This window comes from Trachemys scripta, chromosome 2, assembly GCF_013100865.1.
Source record: "Trachemys scripta elegans isolate TJP31775 chromosome 2, CAS_Tse_1.0, whole genome shotgun sequence".
Lineage (NCBI taxonomy): Eukaryota > Metazoa > Chordata > Testudines > Emydidae > Trachemys > Trachemys scripta.
The window spans coordinates 273,409,925-273,430,247 of NC_048299.1; the positions used below are offsets into that span (position 1 = coordinate 273,409,925).

The following is a 20,323-nucleotide window of genomic DNA, read 5'->3' on the forward strand; positions in this document are numbered from 1 at the left end:
ATCCTGTCACATAGATCATGAGTAAAGCTACGTTTTAGTCACGGGTATTTTTAGTAAAAGTCATGGACAGGTCACGGGAAGTAAACAAAAATTCACAGCCAGTGACTTGTCCATGACTTTTACTATATATCCCTAACTAAAACTTGGACAGGGGCTGTGGGGTCCGGGACCATGCTGCTGCTGGAGAGAGGGGGTGGGCAGCAGCGCGTGGCGCAGGGCCTCTGCTGGTGCTGGGGGGTGGGGTTTGGTGGGGCTGGCAGGGGCTCCCTACCCAACTCCACGTGGCAGAGGGGTCAGGGGGCTCCACGCACTGCTCCCAGTTCTGCCACAAGCGGTGGCTGCGCAGTTTCCATTGGCCAGGAACTGCAGCCAATGGGAGCTGTAAGATCAGGACCTGTGGGCGCAGGCAGCGCATGGGGCCCCCTCGTTCTTCCTCCACCTAGGAGCTGCAGGGCCATGCCAGTGGGAGTCGGGGAACCCTCCCCCTCCAAGGTAAGTGCCCCCTCGCCCCCCGCACTCCCATGCACCTAGCCCTGAGCCCCCTCCCACACACCCAAATTCTGCTTCTGGCCCAGGGGCTGCCCGGCTCAGGCAGCCCCTGAGCCAGCACCAACCGCTGCAGAAGTCACAGAGATCACAGAAAGTCATGTAATCCGTGATTTCTGTGACCTCCATGACAGACTCGAAGCCTTAATCATGAAATATGTGCACTTATTGTTAATTTAATTTTTATATATATGATACATATATTGGGTTTTTCATGTTTTTATAACAATACATTAAGAATTGAGGGTGAAATACTCAGAGATGCCAAGGACCTACCACACTTTTACTTGCAATGGGGCTGTGTTTAGGGAGATTAGGTGGATGAGTCACGTGGGGTGTCTCACTTTAGGGGGTTGTTTAGTTGGTCGGGGAAGGGGCTGCAGCATCCAGGCTTATATGGATCTAGTGCCACTAAACCCTGCTTAGTCGGTACTGAAGGGACAGATGCTGTTATTCAAGTCAATGGGCTGGAATAGTAGCTCTGGTGATGCTGTGTGGCAACCCGGCATTTTGGTATGTGTATGAATTCCATCTCCTTTTCCATGCTTACTTCCCTACACAAAAGTCTGTCTAACTGGGTTTTATGTAGAGGGGGTGTATTTCACCTAGGAGGAGTAATATCAGGCAAAAGCAGAGTTAATATAATGTGATTTAAAAAGGCTAAAGTCTCGAAAAAGCTTTAATCAAAGACACACTAACCAAATGTCATTGTGCCCTTTCTCCCCCTTTCCACATAGTAAGAGGAGCATCAACTAGAGCTACAAACTCCACAGCTTCTTCAGTGCATGCCACCAATTTGTGACAAGTTGAAAAATATTATGGCAAGGTTATAGCCCCTCTATACTTAAGACTGCAGCTCAATGTCCATTGTAAACCCCATTTGGTCCCAAAATTGGTACCTATGGCTGTGGCCAACAAATATAACTCTACAGTAATGCATCATAATAATCATATTCTCTTGTGTTGTGAGGCTTCTCTATACCCGGGTATATAACCATTACTAGGAAATACACATCTAAATCCCTGCGCATCAAGATGACGGTGTATCCTGCAGAGGGACTCTCAACTACTTTTACATTTTCCTCTGAGGAAATGTCCACCCCTTCAAAGAGAGCCTATGTAAACATTAAATGCTTTAGATAAATACAGCGGCTCTATCCAAACAGTGAAACTGCTACATGCTGAAGGAATTAGGAATTTATTATTTCCATACTACTATAAAATAATGAATATGTATTTATGTTTTTCCTCACATCCCCCAAAGCTCAGACTAACTTCAGTGACTTTTCAATATCTAAAATATAAATAGTGGTTTGTGCAAAACAGCAGCAACAATAAGCAAGCTAGTAATGATCTCCACTTCTCTCAGAAAACAAATAAAATGACGACTGTGGAGTTTTTATATTGCCTATTTTCCCTTTCATTACAGCTATTACAAATTTCAATTATGATAGTAATTTGTAAATAAACACAGCTAATTAAAAACCATTACAATCTAGCATATTTCTAAACCACTGCAAACTTTAGTACTTAAAATTAGCTTTGCTTTTAAGTTTTCTGACTTTATATTGTATACTTTAAAATAAGGATATAGTTGCAACTGATAGGTCTTATAAACAACAGTATGTAGGAAAGCTACAAAAATATGTTTTTCTTTAGAAACTCCACAAGGAAAGAAGCAAAGCTAAGGTCTTAAGAAAATTAGTAGCAATGCAATAAGAAGAGGGCTATATTTACACAAGTGTAAAAAGCCATCCAAATATTTGCTAGCTTTATAAACAAACTTATAATCTTAATGGTCCTTACCTGATACAGAGACTGTATGTGACCTTACTCCTTGCTTCTCATTGTTGGCCAGCCTGTAAAATAAAGGTTTAAATCGGTGAATGCTGTACATTCTTCACGGTTGAATAGACTGTGAATTCATTCTAACAGGGAACCTACTGTAATTAGTAGAGCCAATCCATTGCCATAGAGACAAATTTTGAGGGGGAGAAAATTAAAAGAGGAATGTACCATTTTAAGTTTACCTGGGGGAATGCTTTAAGAAGCCCATTTAAAAAAGCACAGAAATTCATTATGACATAAGCATAGTTCAAGAAAAGCTTGTTTTTAACAAGTTTGACCAAACAAATTTTAATAATAAATTTCTAACCAGGATCCGTTTATTTACCCAATTCAATAGTATGTCCACTTATTTAATTACATATTGGAAACTTAAAATGAAAACAGTATTTTAAACTTAGTCAAGTTGACTTATTTGATAACTTGTCCCTTAAATATCCTTTTCTGCAACATACTTTGGGTCAAAAAGACTAGGCAACTACTGTAAGCCAAAATATAATTTAAAGCAGAGTGATGGATTACCTTGGTTTATTCTGCAATTTGTTGCGTATCCTTTTGGCAGAATGAATTGGTTTTTTGTCTAAAATGTGATTTATTTATGTACAACTGAATAAACAGTTTTCAATGATTTTCTATGTCAGGTAAATAACTGTGACTAATTAAAATTGCATTTATCAGTCTACTAAACATCAACAGTAAAAGAAACACTCAGGTTAGCTGTTTCAGTAAATTATTATATTTTATTTTTACAATGGAAGAACAAAAGAATCATGCACTCTTCATTTATGAAACAGAAATCTGATCTGCCAAAGGAAAGCCTTTCCAGATGCAAGATGTGTTGCCTAAAACTTATGAATATTTGACCCAAGAACTGTCTGCAACAGTCATACTAAGAGCATATATAGTACCTGTAATACAACAGCATGGAATGTGCAAAATTACATTTTAACTCACTGTTACCAATAGAAACTCTACTAGAAAACTGTTATTTCATCCCAGAAGGCTTAGCAGCTGAAAAACTTTCAATAAAAAACTAATGCATTTAAAAATTCATTATTTCCTATTTATCCTCTGGATCCATTTTATGTAAAAATATTTTTATTCTAGCATCTCATGCATTAGCCCCTCTGAATAAACATATAGTCCAATTGATTTTACCCTTGTCCTTCCTTTCCTGCAATCTTGTTGCCCCCTTTGTTGCAGCATAACTAATATTAGGCAAGCTGCTCCTCAGAGGTGGCCCCCCGACTCTCATGTGGAGATCCAGTAAAATCAATGGGTCTTTACCATGAATAGATGATCATAACGATTAATTGCTGTGCTTCATTTTCATCCAGAAAGACACCTTCTTCTCTTGTAGGAAAGAGATCACTTTGGTTTGCCCATATGTTCAGCTTAATAAATTACAACTGAAATGTACAGACAAGTTCTTACTTCATAGATACTCTGGTTCAGGAAAACACTGAAGCATGTGCTTATTAACGGGGATGCTTTTGTAAACTGGTGCCTTAAACTGTAAATAACATATGCGGCATTGCAGTTCTTGATTTGTAATGAAAGACGCGGCAGGGCTCAAGCAATTTTTTTACTTTCATAACTGACGTGGCAAGCCCAGAGGTGCCGGGGCTCAGAATTGCCATGCCTAGAGGTGCCGGGGCTCAGACTTGGCAGCCCAGGCACAAATTAAGCACTGCAGCATCGTTGCAGTTATGTTGGACCCAGGATATTAGCGAAGCAAAGTGGGTGAGGTAGTATCTTTTATTGGACCAACTTCGGTTGGTGAGAAAGACTCTAAAACTTGTCTCTCTCATCAACAGAAACTAGAGTCCAATAAAAAAATGGTACATAATAGTATTTCTAACCTACAGTCTGCTTTAAAATGTCAGGCTTGCTTTTGGAGAATCATTGATTTTCTCCTAGTGCCAGGGATCAGATATGCAACCATACACTTTATACATCTGTGGGAACAGACATGTAATTTAGGTTGTGATTTTAAGTATTGTTAAAGAAAAAATGTTTTATTGAATCCAATAAGAATAGAAATGTTTTCATGATTTAAAACAGAAACATGGAATTCACAATTGAATCAACAACGGCTCTGATGGATCTGCTAACCAGTACGATAGGAAATAAGGCATCTAGTCCCATGGTAGCTTTCCTCTGGATGCTGATATTGGGCTTCATCATTGCCTTTGTGTTGGCGTTTTCTGTGGGTGCCAATGATGTGGCAAACTCGTTCGGAACTGCAGTGGGGTCGGGTGTGGTGACTCTGCGGCAAGCATGTATGAAAGGCTATTATCCTGAATTGCCTTTCATTGTGTTTTGCACAGTACATTTAAATCAGCCTTCATTTAGTTCTAGGAGACAGGATATCGCCATTAATTAAAATTATAAGGGGGGAAGGGATAGCTCAGTGGTTTGAGCACTGGCCTGCTAAACGCAAGGTTGTGAGTTTAATCCTTGAGGGGGCAAAATCAATACTTGGTCCTGCTAGTGAAGGCAGGGGGCTGGACTCAATGACCTTTCAAGGTCCCTTCCAGTTCTAGGAGATAGGATATCTCCATTAATTATTAATTAAATTAAATCCCTATGAAAATAATTTTTTGTTGGGATTTAAGTATTTGCTTTTGATGTTTGGAACCCATATCCTGCAACACTGTGTTTATACCGGAGAATCAGAAACTGAAACTGACTTAAGGTATGTCAACACTGTACACTCCTTTCAGCAGCGGCTAGTGTACACGTACTACATCCCACCTAGCACAGATATAAATAGCAGTGTAGCTGGTGAGGCTCTGCTTACACAAGCAGAGTAAAGACACACATGAACCCTGTGGGTATGTACCCTACATGGCTCTCTGCTCGCCCAAGCTGTGCATCTTCCATTTGCACTGCTATTTTTAGCAATGTAGTATCCTGAAGCTGTTTCCCTGCTGATGGAGGCTTTCCCCATCTCAGGGAGCTACCAGAACCTTTCTTCACTGCCTCCCCACACCAGAGCCTTTACTCACCACAGTAAAAGAGCCTTTCCCCTTTGCCTCCTCCTGCCAGAGCCTTTCATTTATACATGTAGCTACACACACAGCGTGGACACAACTTGTTTTTTACTGCGCCATGTAGCTACATACACCCTACATGCCGTCATTAGTGATGTGTAGTACAGATGTAGCCTTAGCCCTGGTCTACACTGGGGGGAGGGGGAAGGAATCGATCTAAGTTACACAACTTCAGCTACGTGAATAACATAGCTGAAGTCGACATACTTAGATCGACTTACCGTGGTGAGTTGACTGCTGATGCTCCCCCGTTGACTCTGCCTGCGCCTCTCGCAGCAGTGGAATACAGGAGTCGATGGGAGAGCACTCAAGGGTCGATTTATCCCGTCTAGACTAGATGCGATAAATCGATCCCCGCTGGATCGATTGCTGCCCACCAATCCGGCGGGTAGTGAAGACCTACCCTTAGAGTAGTTTCATTCTCCAAGATGAGTAAAATGTTGACAGGATTTTTCATTATCAAAGGTAGTGTTAGAACACAGGCAAGGACAAACGTAGTTATTTTTATTCTAATAGGCTCCCTTGGTGAATAATTATAATTTGCTAAAAACAGCATTTTTAGGTATCCTTTTTTTTTTGGAAATTTCCAGATTCAAGAGCTGGTACCTGATTCTGCCTGCAATGGTCTGTGCTGTGCCTTGGCCTGAGACAACTCGCAATAGGTTGATTGGAGTGGGATGCTTTTTCCAGAATGAGCAGCCCAGTATGGTGTCCAGGATCACAACATGGGGGTTGTGGAAGGTTTCCCAGTGAAGACATTAGGGCTTGATACAAAGCCTATGAGTCTTTCCGCTGAGTTCAAAGGGCTTTGGATCACTGCCTAAAATCTTATCTAACTGTGTCCGGGGCAGGATGCATGATTATGGATAGTTCCTTCACGTTTCAGTTTAATCCCGAAAAAAAGTGACGCTGTGGTTGTACATAACTCAATTCATTCTAAACTTGAGCTGTCCTAAAAGTGGATTTTGAGGCATAAGCTTTTCATGCTTAAGACAGGCAGACAGATGACCAAAACAATCCATATGTTAGAGTGGCTTAAGGATAAGGGTCAACAAGCATAAGGTTGACAGGCAGTAATGGGGCTTTGCCCACTTGTTTTTCTAAATATTTTTCCTTGTCTTGTGTAAATTGTAGTTCCCAAAAAGTATCCTCACATGCAAAGATGGGCAACCAACTTCAGGATGAGACTGCAGACAGGCTTTGATTTTGGCACATAATTAGTGGTTTAACCTATTGCCAGCCTTGCCTGATGAGCAAGTGGCTAAAAATACCTCTGATCCTGGTTGCTCACCTGGGAGAGAATGACCTAGTGAATGGAGCGGATTTGTCAGTACGGGTCAAGTGGGTCTTGAAGTTGCTATAGCAGAGTTTCCCCCATACAACAATTGGTGTGTTATGAAATGCAGCCCCAAGGACAAAACAATGCCTAGGAGATGTTAAACACTTGTCTGGAATTGGGTATAAGTGGAAGGAAATTGAGTCTCGACACCACTTTGTTTAGAATTTCTAGGTTCTGGTGGCAGAGAGCCCCACCATGTTTTGGACACAGGATGGCTGCCTAGCACTAGTCAGAGATATTAGCATCTATTTGTCTGACACACATTGGCATTCCCTACAGCTTCACAGTCATGGCTGGAACAGTATTTAGCTACCCACTTTGGCATTTATTTATTTTTTGGTATTTTAACAGGCTACAAAATTAAGGTGCATTTTTATATTACTGATATTATTTATTATTTGTCTTACAATAGTGCCTCAAGGACCCACCTGAGACTAAGCCCCATTGTGATAGGTACTGTACACATAGGAAGAGACAGTTCCAGTCCCAAAGAGATTACAATCTAAATAGATAGGATGACCAATGGTTGGAGAATGAAAACATTACTTCTATTTCACAGATCCAGCATTGAGACAGAGAGAGATTAAAGCCCCCAATTCAGCAAGGTACTCAAACACTTAAACTACTCATGTGCTTAAATTTATGCACATGTTTAGAATACCTGATTTCCTCAATCCCATTCCAGTGCTTTAAACAAAAGATTGCCCTTCCTCTTAGTCAAGTCTTATCCATGATGGTTAACACTTTTTCCTTAGATCTTATACTGAATACCATTTGTATTTAAATTACATGGTTTCATATGACTTCACATTATTCTTGTATTTGCCTGAAGCAACAATAAAAATGAAATATATATTTTAAAAACCTAGGGCAGAGGCAGGCAAACTTTTTGGCCTGAAGGCCACATCCGGTTTTGGAAATTGTATGGAGGGTCATTTAGGGGAGGGGGTCATGGCCCGGTCCCCTGCCCCATCCACACCAGCTAAAGCCGTGCTGCCCAGATGGAACCAGCCACGCCGTTGCCACCATGCAGCACAGAGCAGCGGGTCAGGCCAGGCTCTGCAGCTATGCTGCCCCAGAAGCTTGCAGCCCCGCCACCCAGAGCATTGTGTCGGCAGCAGAGCGAGCTCAGGCTGCGGGGGAGGGGGAACAGTAAGGAGGGGTCAGGGACTAGCCTCCCGGGCCAAGAGCTCAGGGGCCGGGCAAGAGGGTCCCGCGGGCCAGATGTGGCCCACGGGCTGTAGTTTGCCCACCTCTGACCTAGGGTGTCATTTACATGAATCTCATCAAAACTTTTTAAAACTCAAAACTGATGTTTCTTAATGACAAATTACAGGCAAAACTTACTTTGGTATTGATGGTAAAGCTCTTTCACCTTCTGCATAAAGGGAAAAAAACAAGGTTAATATTTTATTTACATGTTATTGATGAAATTCTCTGTACAATATTTATACACATAAAATCCTGTTTCATCATAATAGCCTCTCAGGAAAACCATCTTCTGAATCGAAAGATCATTCTATATTCTTATTACAGCAGCATATCACACATCATCATCTTGTTAACAGGCTATACAGAACTTCTGATTGAATCTCATCGATATGGTTTACAGTTTTTCCTCAGAACTTTAGCCTTTTTTTTCATTATTCAGAACAGAATTTAACTCCGCCAAATCACTGCAGAAATGACAGTACTGTAATTCCTTCCTCTATTAATGAACATTTTATTAGATACACCTAATACACAAGTATAGATGAAGAAGCTATTCAAAACTAATCTGAACCATCCTAATCAGTACATAAGAGAGATTGTAGGAAGCATTATATTAGCTAATATAGCATTTTGTAGTATGATTTATTATTTGGACTGCACAATAAAGTGACAGCACCTGCTCAATAGCTAAAGTTAAGTTATAATGATAATCTAAATCCAATTTTCAAACTCTCCTCCCAACCTCTCCAAAAAAGAAAATATACTTCCTGAAAAGAATTCTAATTTTTTAGCTAATAATATCACTAAAATGCTTGGGCCTAGACAAACTCAATTTTTTTTTTTTTTTTGCTGACTGTGATGAGAAGTGTCTTTTATCATAGGATCTTTGTGGGAGGTTAGTAGGGAAGTTACAAAGAATAAAAACAATCTGTGATACTCCACACTAAAATAGGCAGGAAAGGAGATAACTAGTGGTTGTTAAAACAGAACTATAAAAAGGAGTCATTGGAATACCGAGGAAATGGCTTTCAGGTGAAAAGGAAGAGGAAAGTACCACAGGTTCAGGAACCAAGGAGGATGTGGGAACGGGCTATCTACTGTATAAAAGAGATTCTGTAAGTTCAGGACTGTTTGTTTTTCCCGGTCTGAAGCAAATGTAAGTTTTGAGCAGATGAAAGAAAGCTCCAGTTTTGCCTCCAGGTACCTTAGGATGGGGTGGAGAAACACTGTGCACACAGATATATGTGCTCTGAAATGGCAGTCTGAAATATTTTGTATCTCCTTGGCTCTACACACAATTATAGTACCTGTAGCTAGGGCTTTGGCTACACAAGAAAACAGCTCTATATTAGTGTATAAAGAGGAAATTTTACATTATTTTGAATGTATCTTCTGCAGCTGACTCCAGGCATAGGTTGGATAGAGTAGAATATGGGAGGAAACACAAAGGGGCAGGAGTTTGGGAGGGGGCATGGTGTGGGGTCAGTGGTCTGAGAGGGCCAGAGATTGGGGCTTGAGGACTGGATGGCATAGAAGCTGTGCTGCCAGTTTTGGAATTGGAAGTGGGGTGGGGAGGGGTTATCTGGGAAAGGCAGTGTATGGAGGAGTGACAGGACATTGGCAGAGCATGATAAGAGTGTGGGGGATTGAAGGTGGCTTGGATGAAGGTGCAAGGGAATGATGGTGAGAGAGAGGGAAAGAGAGATTCTTAGTCATGTTCAACTCAACATTTATATATCTTTAAACTTGTAAGCACTTAAAATTTTCATTGTGGATAAAAACCTGCCTATGCCCATCTTTTTCACTCCACTCTCCTCTACCCTCAGATCGTACCCAAACCATAACCCTCTGCCCACTTGCTCCTCCTACACCTGCTAAAGTGTATAGGATGGGTACCTGGCTTTGAGAGGCCGCCCTCAAAAGATCAGTCAGAGTTTGACTCCTCTTTCAACCTCAATTCCCCCCACACTTTTTTTAAAAATAAGGTTTCCATTTCCAAAAACCCTAAAGAATAATGGTAATAAAACGTATAGTAGTTTTAAGAACTCTCATTAGTACCAGAGTAACATTGAACAGAACTTGTGCTCTTATCCCCTCTGGGCTGGTTGGGGATGGAAGCGCAATGGGGACTGTATGCTCAGCCTGGGGGAAAAGGAAGGAGCACACTGTACCTCTCTAAAGCAACCTCCTAGTTTATGCACAAATTAGCACTATCTGGATGCACAGACCTTTGCTCATGGAGGATCACCAACAAGAGGGAAGACAAACAGGAGAAAAAGAGGAGGATCTTGAATGATATGCCCCTGAATTTCTACACTGTCAAGTATCAGAAGCAACATCACTGTTTACAGTATTGAAAAGACTGAACTGCACTGCAATGCAGTTAAAATTGCATTTCTTTAAATATGAATTGATCACTTCAGGTAAGCCCAGCCAGGTTGGTCTTTACAATATGAGACAAAAGCATTCCTGTAACAACTGTAAGATCGTAAGTACTTGTACAGCTCTGGAGTACTTGTGGCACCTTAGAGACTAACAAATTTATTTGAGCATAAGCTTTCGTGGGATACAGACTAACTAGGTTGGACATTAGGAAAAAGTTCCTAACTGTCAGGGTGGTTAAACACTGGAATAAATTGCCTAGGGAGGTTGTGGAATCTCCATCTCTGGAGATATTTAAGAGTAGGTTACATAAATGTCTATCAGGGATGGTCTAGACAGTATTTGGTCCTGCCATGCGGGCAGGGGACTGGACTCGATGACCTCTCGAGGTCCCTTCCAGTCCTAGAATCTATGTATCTATGAATCTATGGCTGCTACTCTGAAACTTGTACAGCTCTGAGATCTGAAACATGTCACTAAGACCGGCCCATTGCAGAGGCATTCAGTTTTCATTTCAAGAGCTGAGAAACAACTATATTATAGAACCATAGAATATCAGGGTTGGAAGGGACCTTAAGAGGTCATCTAGTCCAACCCCCTGCTCAAAGCAGGACCAATCCCCAACTAAATCATCCCAGGCAAGGCTTTGTCAAGCCTGACCTTAAAAATTTCTAAGGAAGGAGATTCCACCACCACCCTAGGTAACCCATTCCAGTGCTTCGCCACCCTCCTAGTGAAATAGTTTTTCCTAATAGCCAACCTAAACCTCCCCCACTGCAACTTGAGACCATTACTCCTTGTTCTGTCATCTAGTACCACTGAGAACAGCCTAGATCCATCCTCTTTGGAACCCCGTTTCAGGTAGTTGAAAGCAGCTATCAAATCCCCCCTCATTCGTCTCTTCTGCAGACTAAATAATCCCAGTTCCCTCAGCCTCTCCTCATAAGTCATGTGCTCCAGCCCCCTAATCATTTTTGTTGCCCTCTGCTGGATTCTTTCCAATTTTTCCACATCCTTCTTGTAGTGTGGGGCCCAAATTTGGACACAGTACTCCAGATGAGGCCTCAACAATGCCGAATAGAGGGGAATGATCACATCCCTCGATCTGCTGGCAATGCTCCTACTTATACAGCCCAAAATGCTGTTCGCCTTCTTGGCAACAAGGGGCACTCTGTTGACTCATATCCAGCTTCTCATCGACTGTAACCCCTAGGTCCTTTTCTGCAGAATTGCTGCCTAGCTACTTGGTCCCTAGTCTGTAGCAGTGCATGGGATTCTTCCGTCCTAAGTACAGGACTCTGCACTTGTCCTTGTTGAACCTCATCAGATTTCTTTTGGCCCTCTAATTTGTCTAGATCCCTCTCTATCCTATCCCTACCCTCCAGCGTACCTACTCCTCCTCCCAGTTTAGTGTCATCTGCAATCCACGCCATCCTTCTAGATCATTAATGAAGATATTGAACAAAACCGGACCCAGGACCGACACTTGGGGCATTCCGTTTGATACCGGTTGCCAACTAGACATGGAGCCATTGATCACTACCCATTGAGCCCGACAATCTAGCCAGTTTTCTATCCACCTTATAGTCCATTCATCCAGCCCATACTACTTTAACTTGCTGGTAAGAATACTGTGGGAGACCATATCAAAAGCTTTGCTAAAGTCAAGGAATAACATGTCCACTGCTTTCCTCTCATCCACTGAGCCCGTTATCTCGTCATAGAAGGCAATTAGGTTAGTCAGGCATGACTTGCCCTTGGTGAATCTATGCTGACTGTTTCTGATCACTTTCCTCTCCTCGAAGTGCTTCAAAATTGATTCCTTGAGGACCTGCTCCATGATTTTTCCAGGGACTGAGGTGAGACTGACTGGCCTGTAGTTCCGTGGATCCTCCTCCTTCCATTTTTTAAAGATGGGGCACTACCTTAGCCTTTTGTCAGTCATCTGGGACCTCCCCTGATCACCATGAGTTTTCAAAGATAATGGCCTATGGCTCCGCAATCACATCTGCCAACTCCTTTAGCACCCTCAGATGCAGTGCATCCGGTCCCATGGACTTGTGCTTGTCCAGCTTTTCTAAATAGTCCTGAACCACTTCTTTCTCCACAGAGTGGTCACCTCCTCCCCATACTGTGCTGCCCAATGCAGTAGTCAGGGAGCTGACCTTGTTCGTGAAGACAGGGGCAAAAAAGCATTACATACATTAGCTTTTTCCACATCCTCTGTCACTAGGTTGCCTTCCCCATTCAGTAAGGGGCCCACACTTTCCCTGACCTTCTTCTTGTTGCTAACATACTGTAGAAACTCTTCTTGTTACTCTTAACATCCCTTGCTAGTTGCAACTCCAATTGTGATTTGGCCTTCCTGATTTCACTCCTACATGTCTAAGCAATATTTTTATACTCCTCCCTGGTCATTTGTTCAAGCTTCCACTTCTTGCAAGCTTCTTTTTTGTGTTTAAGATCAGCAAGGATTTCACTGTTAAGGATTCCATCACCCTCCCCCAATATTCAGTTTAAAAGCCAGCTGTGCGTAACAGACACATTAAAAGGTCTTTCAGGTATATTTGGATTTACCACAATTTAAACTTCATTTACATCAGAAATGAAATAATTTTCAAAGCAAAAAAATGCTCTAATAAAAAGCTTGTCAAAAACATTACATAAGAACGGCCATACTAGGTCAGATCAATGGTGTGTCTAGCCCAATACCTTGTCTTCTGACAGTGACCAATGCCAGGTGCTTCAGAGGGAATGAACAGAACATGTAATCATCAAGTGACTCATCCCCTGTCACCCATTCCCAGCTTCTGGCCAACAGAGGCTATGCCAGGGACACTTCAGAGCATGGTTTTGCATCCCTGCCCATCCTGGCTAATGGCCATTGATAGACCTATCCTCCATGAACTTGTCTAGTTCTTTTTTTGAATCCTGTGATAGTCCTGGCCTTCACAACATCCTCTGGCAAAGCGCTCAACAAGTTGTGTGAAGGAATATTTCCTTTTGTTTGTTTTAAACCTGCTGCCTATCAATTTCATTTGGTGACTCCTAGTTCTTGTGTTATAAGAAGTAAATAACACTTCCTTATTTATTTTCTCCACACCAGACATGATTTCATAGACCTCTATCATATTCCCCCCTTAGCTGTCTCTTTTCCAAACTGAAAAGTCCCAGTCTTATTAATCTCTCCTCATATAGAAGCTGTTCCATACCCCTAATAATTTTTGCTGCCCTTTTCTGTACCTTTTCCAATTCCAATATATCTTTTTTTGAGATGGGGCAACCACATCTGCACGCAGTATGAAAGATGTGGGCATACCATGGATTTATATAGAAGCAATATGATATTTTCTGTCTTATTATCTATCCCTTTACTAATGATTCCCAACATTTTGTTCGCTTTTTTGAGTGCCACTGCACATTGAATGGATGTTTTCAGAGAACTATCCACAATGACTCCAAGATCTTTCTTGAGTGGTAACAGCTAATTTAGACCCCATCATTTTATATATATAGTTGGAATTATGTTTTCCAAACAATTAGTGTGATACAATAGATAAGTGAGTTAGAAGATATTTTGCTATTCTGACAGTAGGATGAAAAAGTTCAATTAGTACTTGAAAATTAAACATTTCATATGACTGAATAATGAACACAATTATTTGGACAACTTTCCATCTTATTAAATTTTGATTTGATGTATTTAAATTGATTTTGATTTGATTATGATCTCTTCAGAAAGGAAACAAAGAGGAAATAATGTTTGAATATAAAGATTGGTTTTGGTATATAGGCATAACCAGCTACATGCTTCATCTATTCATGTATTTCTCCATAGTGTTTCAGAAAGAGTCTTTGAGCAGTTTGTTAATCAATTCAAAATTGCCAAACTGATATAGTAGCTCAAAAATTCAGTCACAAGATTTAGATTTCAGGAAAGGCACTGTACTGCTGTAACCATCCATTTAGTGCACCATATCATGAAGATGCTAACAACTTAGTTCAAGTCTTCATCATCCGGCTCCAGGTTTTCTGCCGCCCCAAGCGGAAAATAAAATAAAGTAAAAAAATTTAAAAAAAAAAAGCCGTGGCAGCACGGTCACGCTGCTCCGCTCTTCGGTAGCAATTCGGCGGCAGGTCCTTCGCTCCAAAAGGGACTGAGGGACCCGCCGAAGACCCGGACATGCCGCCCCAATAGCGGTGGGAGTGCCGCCCCTTGGTATTGGCCACCCCAAGCACCTGCTTCTTCAGCTGGTACCTGGAGCCGGCCCTGTCTTCATGTCTTTATAAGAGTCATTTAATTTATACTCTTCTTCCATAAATTATTAGGTTAGCCTATTTCACTTGATTTAGCAAAATATTTATGAAATAACAGGACAAATAAAAAGTAGAACTCTACATTTTTAGGCTTTAGACAAAACTACTAATAGTGCTCTCTCACCAAATACAAATTTACAGCTTCTCGATAATTTATGCATAGTGAGACTGTTAATATCCCAAAGACATGGCTTTCTTCAGTGATCCAGAGTGATAATTTGTGAGGACCCTTGCCATAATGAGCCACAAGGGGAAAAAATGTTCAAACAAGAGAAAAGACCTATTGCGTTAGGAGCCAGAGCGGCTACAAAGATTTTTTTCTGGCATAGTTTATATAATCGAAGCTCATTTCAGAAGAAGGCTCTTGGAATTCTGGATCCAGGTTGAGGAAGAGCTCTTACTGTAGAAAGTTTTAATTAATATTTGATGAGGCTGAATATTGCTATGATATTAAAAAAAAAAAAAAAAAAAAACAACCTCAAAGAAAAAACCCAGTTGATCTTACATGACTAGGAAATGGTGTAGGTCAGTTTGCATCAATGAAGCCAGGACTTTTTGAAGAAACTTGCCAAATATATATTCTATGTGAGGTATTCTGATGTTAGCATATCGAGAACAAACTTACATACAGTAAGCGAAGTACAGTAAGGCATGTTGCTTTAAGAGTAGCGCCTTATCTGAATCATTCATTACTCATTTATTTCAGCTAAGTTATACTTACAAGTACAACACATAGATCAGTGCAAATCACTGTCACTCTTTCTAAAGTAAACTTTTATAGTGGAGTATGCTTTTAAAGCTACAGCAATTTGAGGAAGAAAACAAATGGTCTGAAAAAACATCTTTCTTGCACAGACTGTAACAGCTAAGGTATTACATGGTGCTTGCTGGCAGTTATACAGAAAAAGAGCACGCCAATAAATCCCACAAAGACTGTATCATTCTGATGCTTTAAAACCACTAAGGATCAGACTAAACACAGCATTTTTTCCCTTAGAAAGTATATGGTTTTATGGCTTCCAACTGGGGCTAAACCTAAATTAGACTATTTTGTGCTGTATGTCATTGGGTTTAATCTCAAATTTAACCCAATGGGACTGTCAGTATTTGGATGACAGACACCCAAGAAACACTCAAGGTGTTAGTGGTGATTTAATAGGTAACACTCTCCCCTCTCAGCTGTTACTGAACCAGCGCTGTATGGGAGTGTGAAAAGCTGTTATGTTGTTGGAGGTATTGAGTTTCATTCGAGAGGTAGAACTGAGGCCTTGGCCAGTAGCTGTCGCTAAGGATCCACTGAACTTTAGGATGCTTGCAAGAGAGGTATTATCCTGTTTCTTGGTCGTATTTCTTTCCAGTAGCTCTATTCTACCTACTGAAGTGTTCCCTATAGTTTCAATTTAGTGAAGTTTTTTCCTTCATTTCCTGTTCTAAGCTATTCTGTTGTGATGCCACATATAATGTTCCAGCACAGACATGGCTGCATTTGCATCACAGGTTATTATTTAACATTTATATTGCCGTAGCACCTAGAAGCCAACCACTGTAGGAAATGACAATCCTTGCCCTAAAGAGTTTACAAACTGTAAGACAAGACGTAACAAGTGGATGACACATACAAGTGGGTTAGGGTCAGGGGAGAAAAAGAAATGGGGTATATGGTGAAAAAATAATAGGATATGTGCAATTCTTAGCCAACCAGGAGCAGTAAATCACAATTCACCACCTGCCTACCCAGTATGAGGTTGCAGTTAATTATAGGCATTCAGGAAGAGGTGAGTTTTGAGGACAGACTTTGAGAATATGGTGGCTATTTTATGGGCTTTGGCTGGGAGATTGGGTGGCAGCATGGGAGAAAACACAGAGGGATTTGAGAGAGAAACAGAAAATCAGAATATCAAGGATGCATTATTGGTAGAGTCAAATCAGGAACTGATTACTTGGGAAGCCTGTAGATCAGTCAGACAGGAGCAAGGCTCAGTAGTGAAGGGCCTTAAAGGTAATGTCAAAGAGCTTATGTTTGATGTGAAGGAGAACAGGGAGTCCGAGCAATGAGCCAGAAAGATCTTGGCAGTTGTGATATGAATTGATTTAACAGGGAGCAATGTGGTTTGTGTCATGAGTTGATGGAAGCCTGAAAAACAGCCTTGGCAGTCTGGAGAGACAGGAAAGGCCGAACCTTTGAAATAGAACCTAAGCAGAAGTGGCAAGACTTGGACAGGGACTGGATTTGTGGCTCCAGAGAGAGGGCAGTGTTAAAGAGGACACCCAGATTATGGACCTGCGTGACTGAGAGCCTAGTGGTGATGTGGAGAAATTGGGGTGAGGTAAAGGCTTGAGTAGGGGAAAGATCAAAAGTTCAATTTTGGCCACAATGATTTAAAGTTGACATGTGGACATCTGAAATAACGTTGCATGGTCTGGAAAGGAAACTTTTGGAGCTGGGAAGTGGCAAGAAATCTGAACTTGTGGTGTTCAAGGGGGGAAAAGAATTGTGAACCTTGCTTGGGAAGAAGGTTGGAAGGTGGGAAAATAAGTTAGGGATGGCAAAAATTGGACCCTGATATGGATGGTGGGTGTAGAATTTATACTTTTGGGAAGAGAGGGGTTGGGAACCTTTTCTGTGACTGGAAGAGAAGGAAGTAGAACTTGAGGGATTCAAAAGCAAGCAGCTGTTTGTCTTGAGGTGAAGGCCAATTGCACAAGAAGTCAGAATATACAGAGCAGAAGCATTCACCGTTAAGAATAAAGTTATCAATGCACATGAAGAATAAGTTATATTTAATCTGCATAATGGCAATAAGTAATTGCTTAATAGTCACATCTCTCAAGCTAGAACAATTAAATGCTGTTCCTTTAGGGAGTAGCAGGGAAGAGTGCATGGAGTTTTCATAATCAGGCACAAGTAGGCTACTTCTACACATACCACTGAAGGACCTGGATTGTCTCAACAACCATCATTTGAATAGCAATAGACAGAAAAACAGTTGCAAAAAAGAAGTGAAAGGGGACGCGGTCTGCAGGTTCTAAAACCACATCTTAGAAACAAAACTCAGAAAAGTGTGTGGTATCTTAAAATGTAATTTTCATCCTGACAGAATCCAAGCTGATCTGACAGATAAGATAACAAAATTGTTTGAACAGGAGGAAGGGTTCAAGTGGGCAGATTCACTAATAAGGATACCAACAAGTGCAAGTGTTTTTAGCATCTCTGTGCATCAGTGTATGATTTACCTCATATTTGTAAATCTGCCTTGTATATTTACTCAGATAAAAGTAAATAAATTGAGCAAAAGTCTCCTTTATTTAATCCTTAAGAGACTTTCCCAGGATATGTGATAATAAATTCACACTTTCTTAAAAAACATCAAGTTTCTGTCAAGGAGAAATGACTAAAATTTTAACTTGACAGCATGCTGAGATAGCCATACGCGTCCCTTGAATGCAGCTGAGACTGCTTACAGTCTCCCCTACCTCCATTTTGTATTAAAACAACTGATTCACTTTGGTATCAAAATACTACAGAACACTTGCTCTGCTTTAACTATATTTTGTTACAAAGGCCCACAATACACCAAGGCTAACAAAAGGAAAATGGAGCAGTTTAAGAGTACGTGGGTGGAGGAGAATTTTTATTTTCACCGTATCATGAGTCAGAAACCCATTCTAATTAGCCCAGGTCAATTTTCATTTGGATGTTAAATAAAGAATTGGATTTCAAGAAATAGTTCCTCATTAGATGTGCCTTTAATTACAATTTATTTTCTATCATTTGCAGATACCTTTATAATAGTGTAAAGCAATGACTGGTGGAAACCTATCTAAATTATCCATCAAGTGACCTTTTAGATGAAGCTATCTACTAACATTTTTTTTTTTAAACAATAACAATCTCCCATATTTCCTGATAAAAAGAGAGCAGCTCACCCCGACCCTTGAGTAAAGGTAATTTTCAAGTAGTATATCAAGAACTGGACTATCACAAAGTAAATTCTTTCCTGAATGAAATAACATCTTACCTTTCTGAGGCCTGATAATAAAAGACTGAGTGGCTCCGTTCACCAGTCTGCAATAACCATCTATCAGGTCAGCCATATTCTCTGCAATGGTTAAGGATGGTGCTGTCACTGTCAGAGGCTAAGAAAAAAAACAAACAAAAAAAACAAGGCACCAACAAGAGAGGCATTATTTGGGTCGCAAGCATTGAGCAGAACAGCTGTGCCATTGCGTCAGAGATTTGTACATACTTGAAAACATTAAACAAAGATGTGGGCAGGAGTAAAACTAAATACATCAGATTATTAGCAGTGATTATTTGTACTCTGGTAGCACCAATAATATACTAAGTGCCACCCGCATCCATAGGAGGACATAGTAATGCAACACATATTAAAATATTTTTGCAGAGGAATATCAGACCTAATTAGTACCCCCTAAAGAATAAGGTCTAAAGATGCAGCAAATTAAAACTTTTTTCCCTAAATGAAAAATTAACCTGGTCTTATTTAAGTGGTTTCTCAGGCTAGCCTCTAGTGGCCAATTGTCCACATTAAAAAAAAAAAAAAAATCAACATTTAAGTCACAATCTTGACATAATTTTCTTCTGCTGTGGAAGCTGTTTATTCCTCAGAACTCTTAAAGGTGATGATATCTCCACCATGCTTTCCTTTTCTACGCTCCTACAGCAACACATTCCTTGCCCTAAAAGTAAGTCTTCTCCAACATTAAAAAGTCCAAGCTTAAACACTGTTTTGGTATTAACTGTTCATTCCAACATTTTATTCTCTCTCCTCCATGTGGACACAGACAGCTTGTCCTCTCTCTTTTTCAAATCCTTAGAGGCTTTGTTGTCCAGTGGATAGGACACAAGCATAGGAGATGTGATTTCTATTCCCAGCTCTGTCACTAGCTCACAGTATGACCTTGGGAACAGGGCCGGCTCCAAGCACCAGCTTGCCAAGCAGGTGCTTGGGGCGGCCACTCCGGAGAGGGGCGGCACGTCCAGCTATTCAGCGGCAATTCGGCGGACGGTCCTTCACTCCCGCTTGGAGTGAAGGACCTCCCGCCGAATTGCAGCCGCAGATCGCAATCGCGATCGTGGCTTTTTTTTTTTTTTTTTGTGCCGCTTGGGGCGGCAAAAATCCTGGAGCTGGCCCTGCTTGGGAAGCTGCCTCTTGGTACTTTAGTTTCCCCATCTATAAAATGGTGACGATACTACTTAATCACCATTTGGAGCTCTATGAATGAAAAGTGTGATGTACACTCCAATTATTATTAATGCTAGCGCAGCAGGACAGTTAGTTTATTTATTTATGCTTCTTTAAGGCTTACATCCTTTAAATCTACACTCTTTTACAAAAATTAAAATAAACAAAACTGAAAACAGAATCACAGAGAATACAGTGAACTGCAATCACAATGTTAAAATAACTGCCAACCAGAATCATAATAACCTGACCACTCTTTCTATTAACTCACCCTCTCCCTCAAAGACCCAACAAAAAAAGAAGAGGTTCGCAGAATGCCTAGAAAGTAACAAATGAAGCTGTTATAATTTATTTGTATTGTGTATGGCTTAGAGACTCCAGCGGAGACCAGGGTCCCACTCTGCAATTAACTGTAAAAA

At 40.8% G+C, this 20,323-nt stretch overlaps 1 protein-coding gene across 11 annotated transcripts in view; it reads right to left on the minus strand.

Moving 5' to 3' along the window:
* The window catches only part of PTK2 (protein tyrosine kinase 2), a 368,873-nt gene that overhangs the window by 107,489 nt on the left and 241,061 nt on the right, over positions 1 to 20,323 (minus strand). For all 11 annotated transcript variants that reach the window (XM_034763675.1, XM_034763674.1, XM_034763673.1 and 8 more), the window contains 3 exons: positions 18,717 to 18,834; positions 8,134 to 8,164; positions 2,353 to 2,405 (listed from right to left, as the gene is read on the minus strand). In XM_034763675.1, the coding sequence (XP_034619566.1) occupies positions 2,353 to 2,405; positions 8,134 to 8,164; positions 18,717 to 18,834 (202 nt within the window). The remainder of the gene's footprint in view (positions 1 to 2,352; positions 2,406 to 8,133; positions 8,165 to 18,716; positions 18,835 to 20,323) is intronic.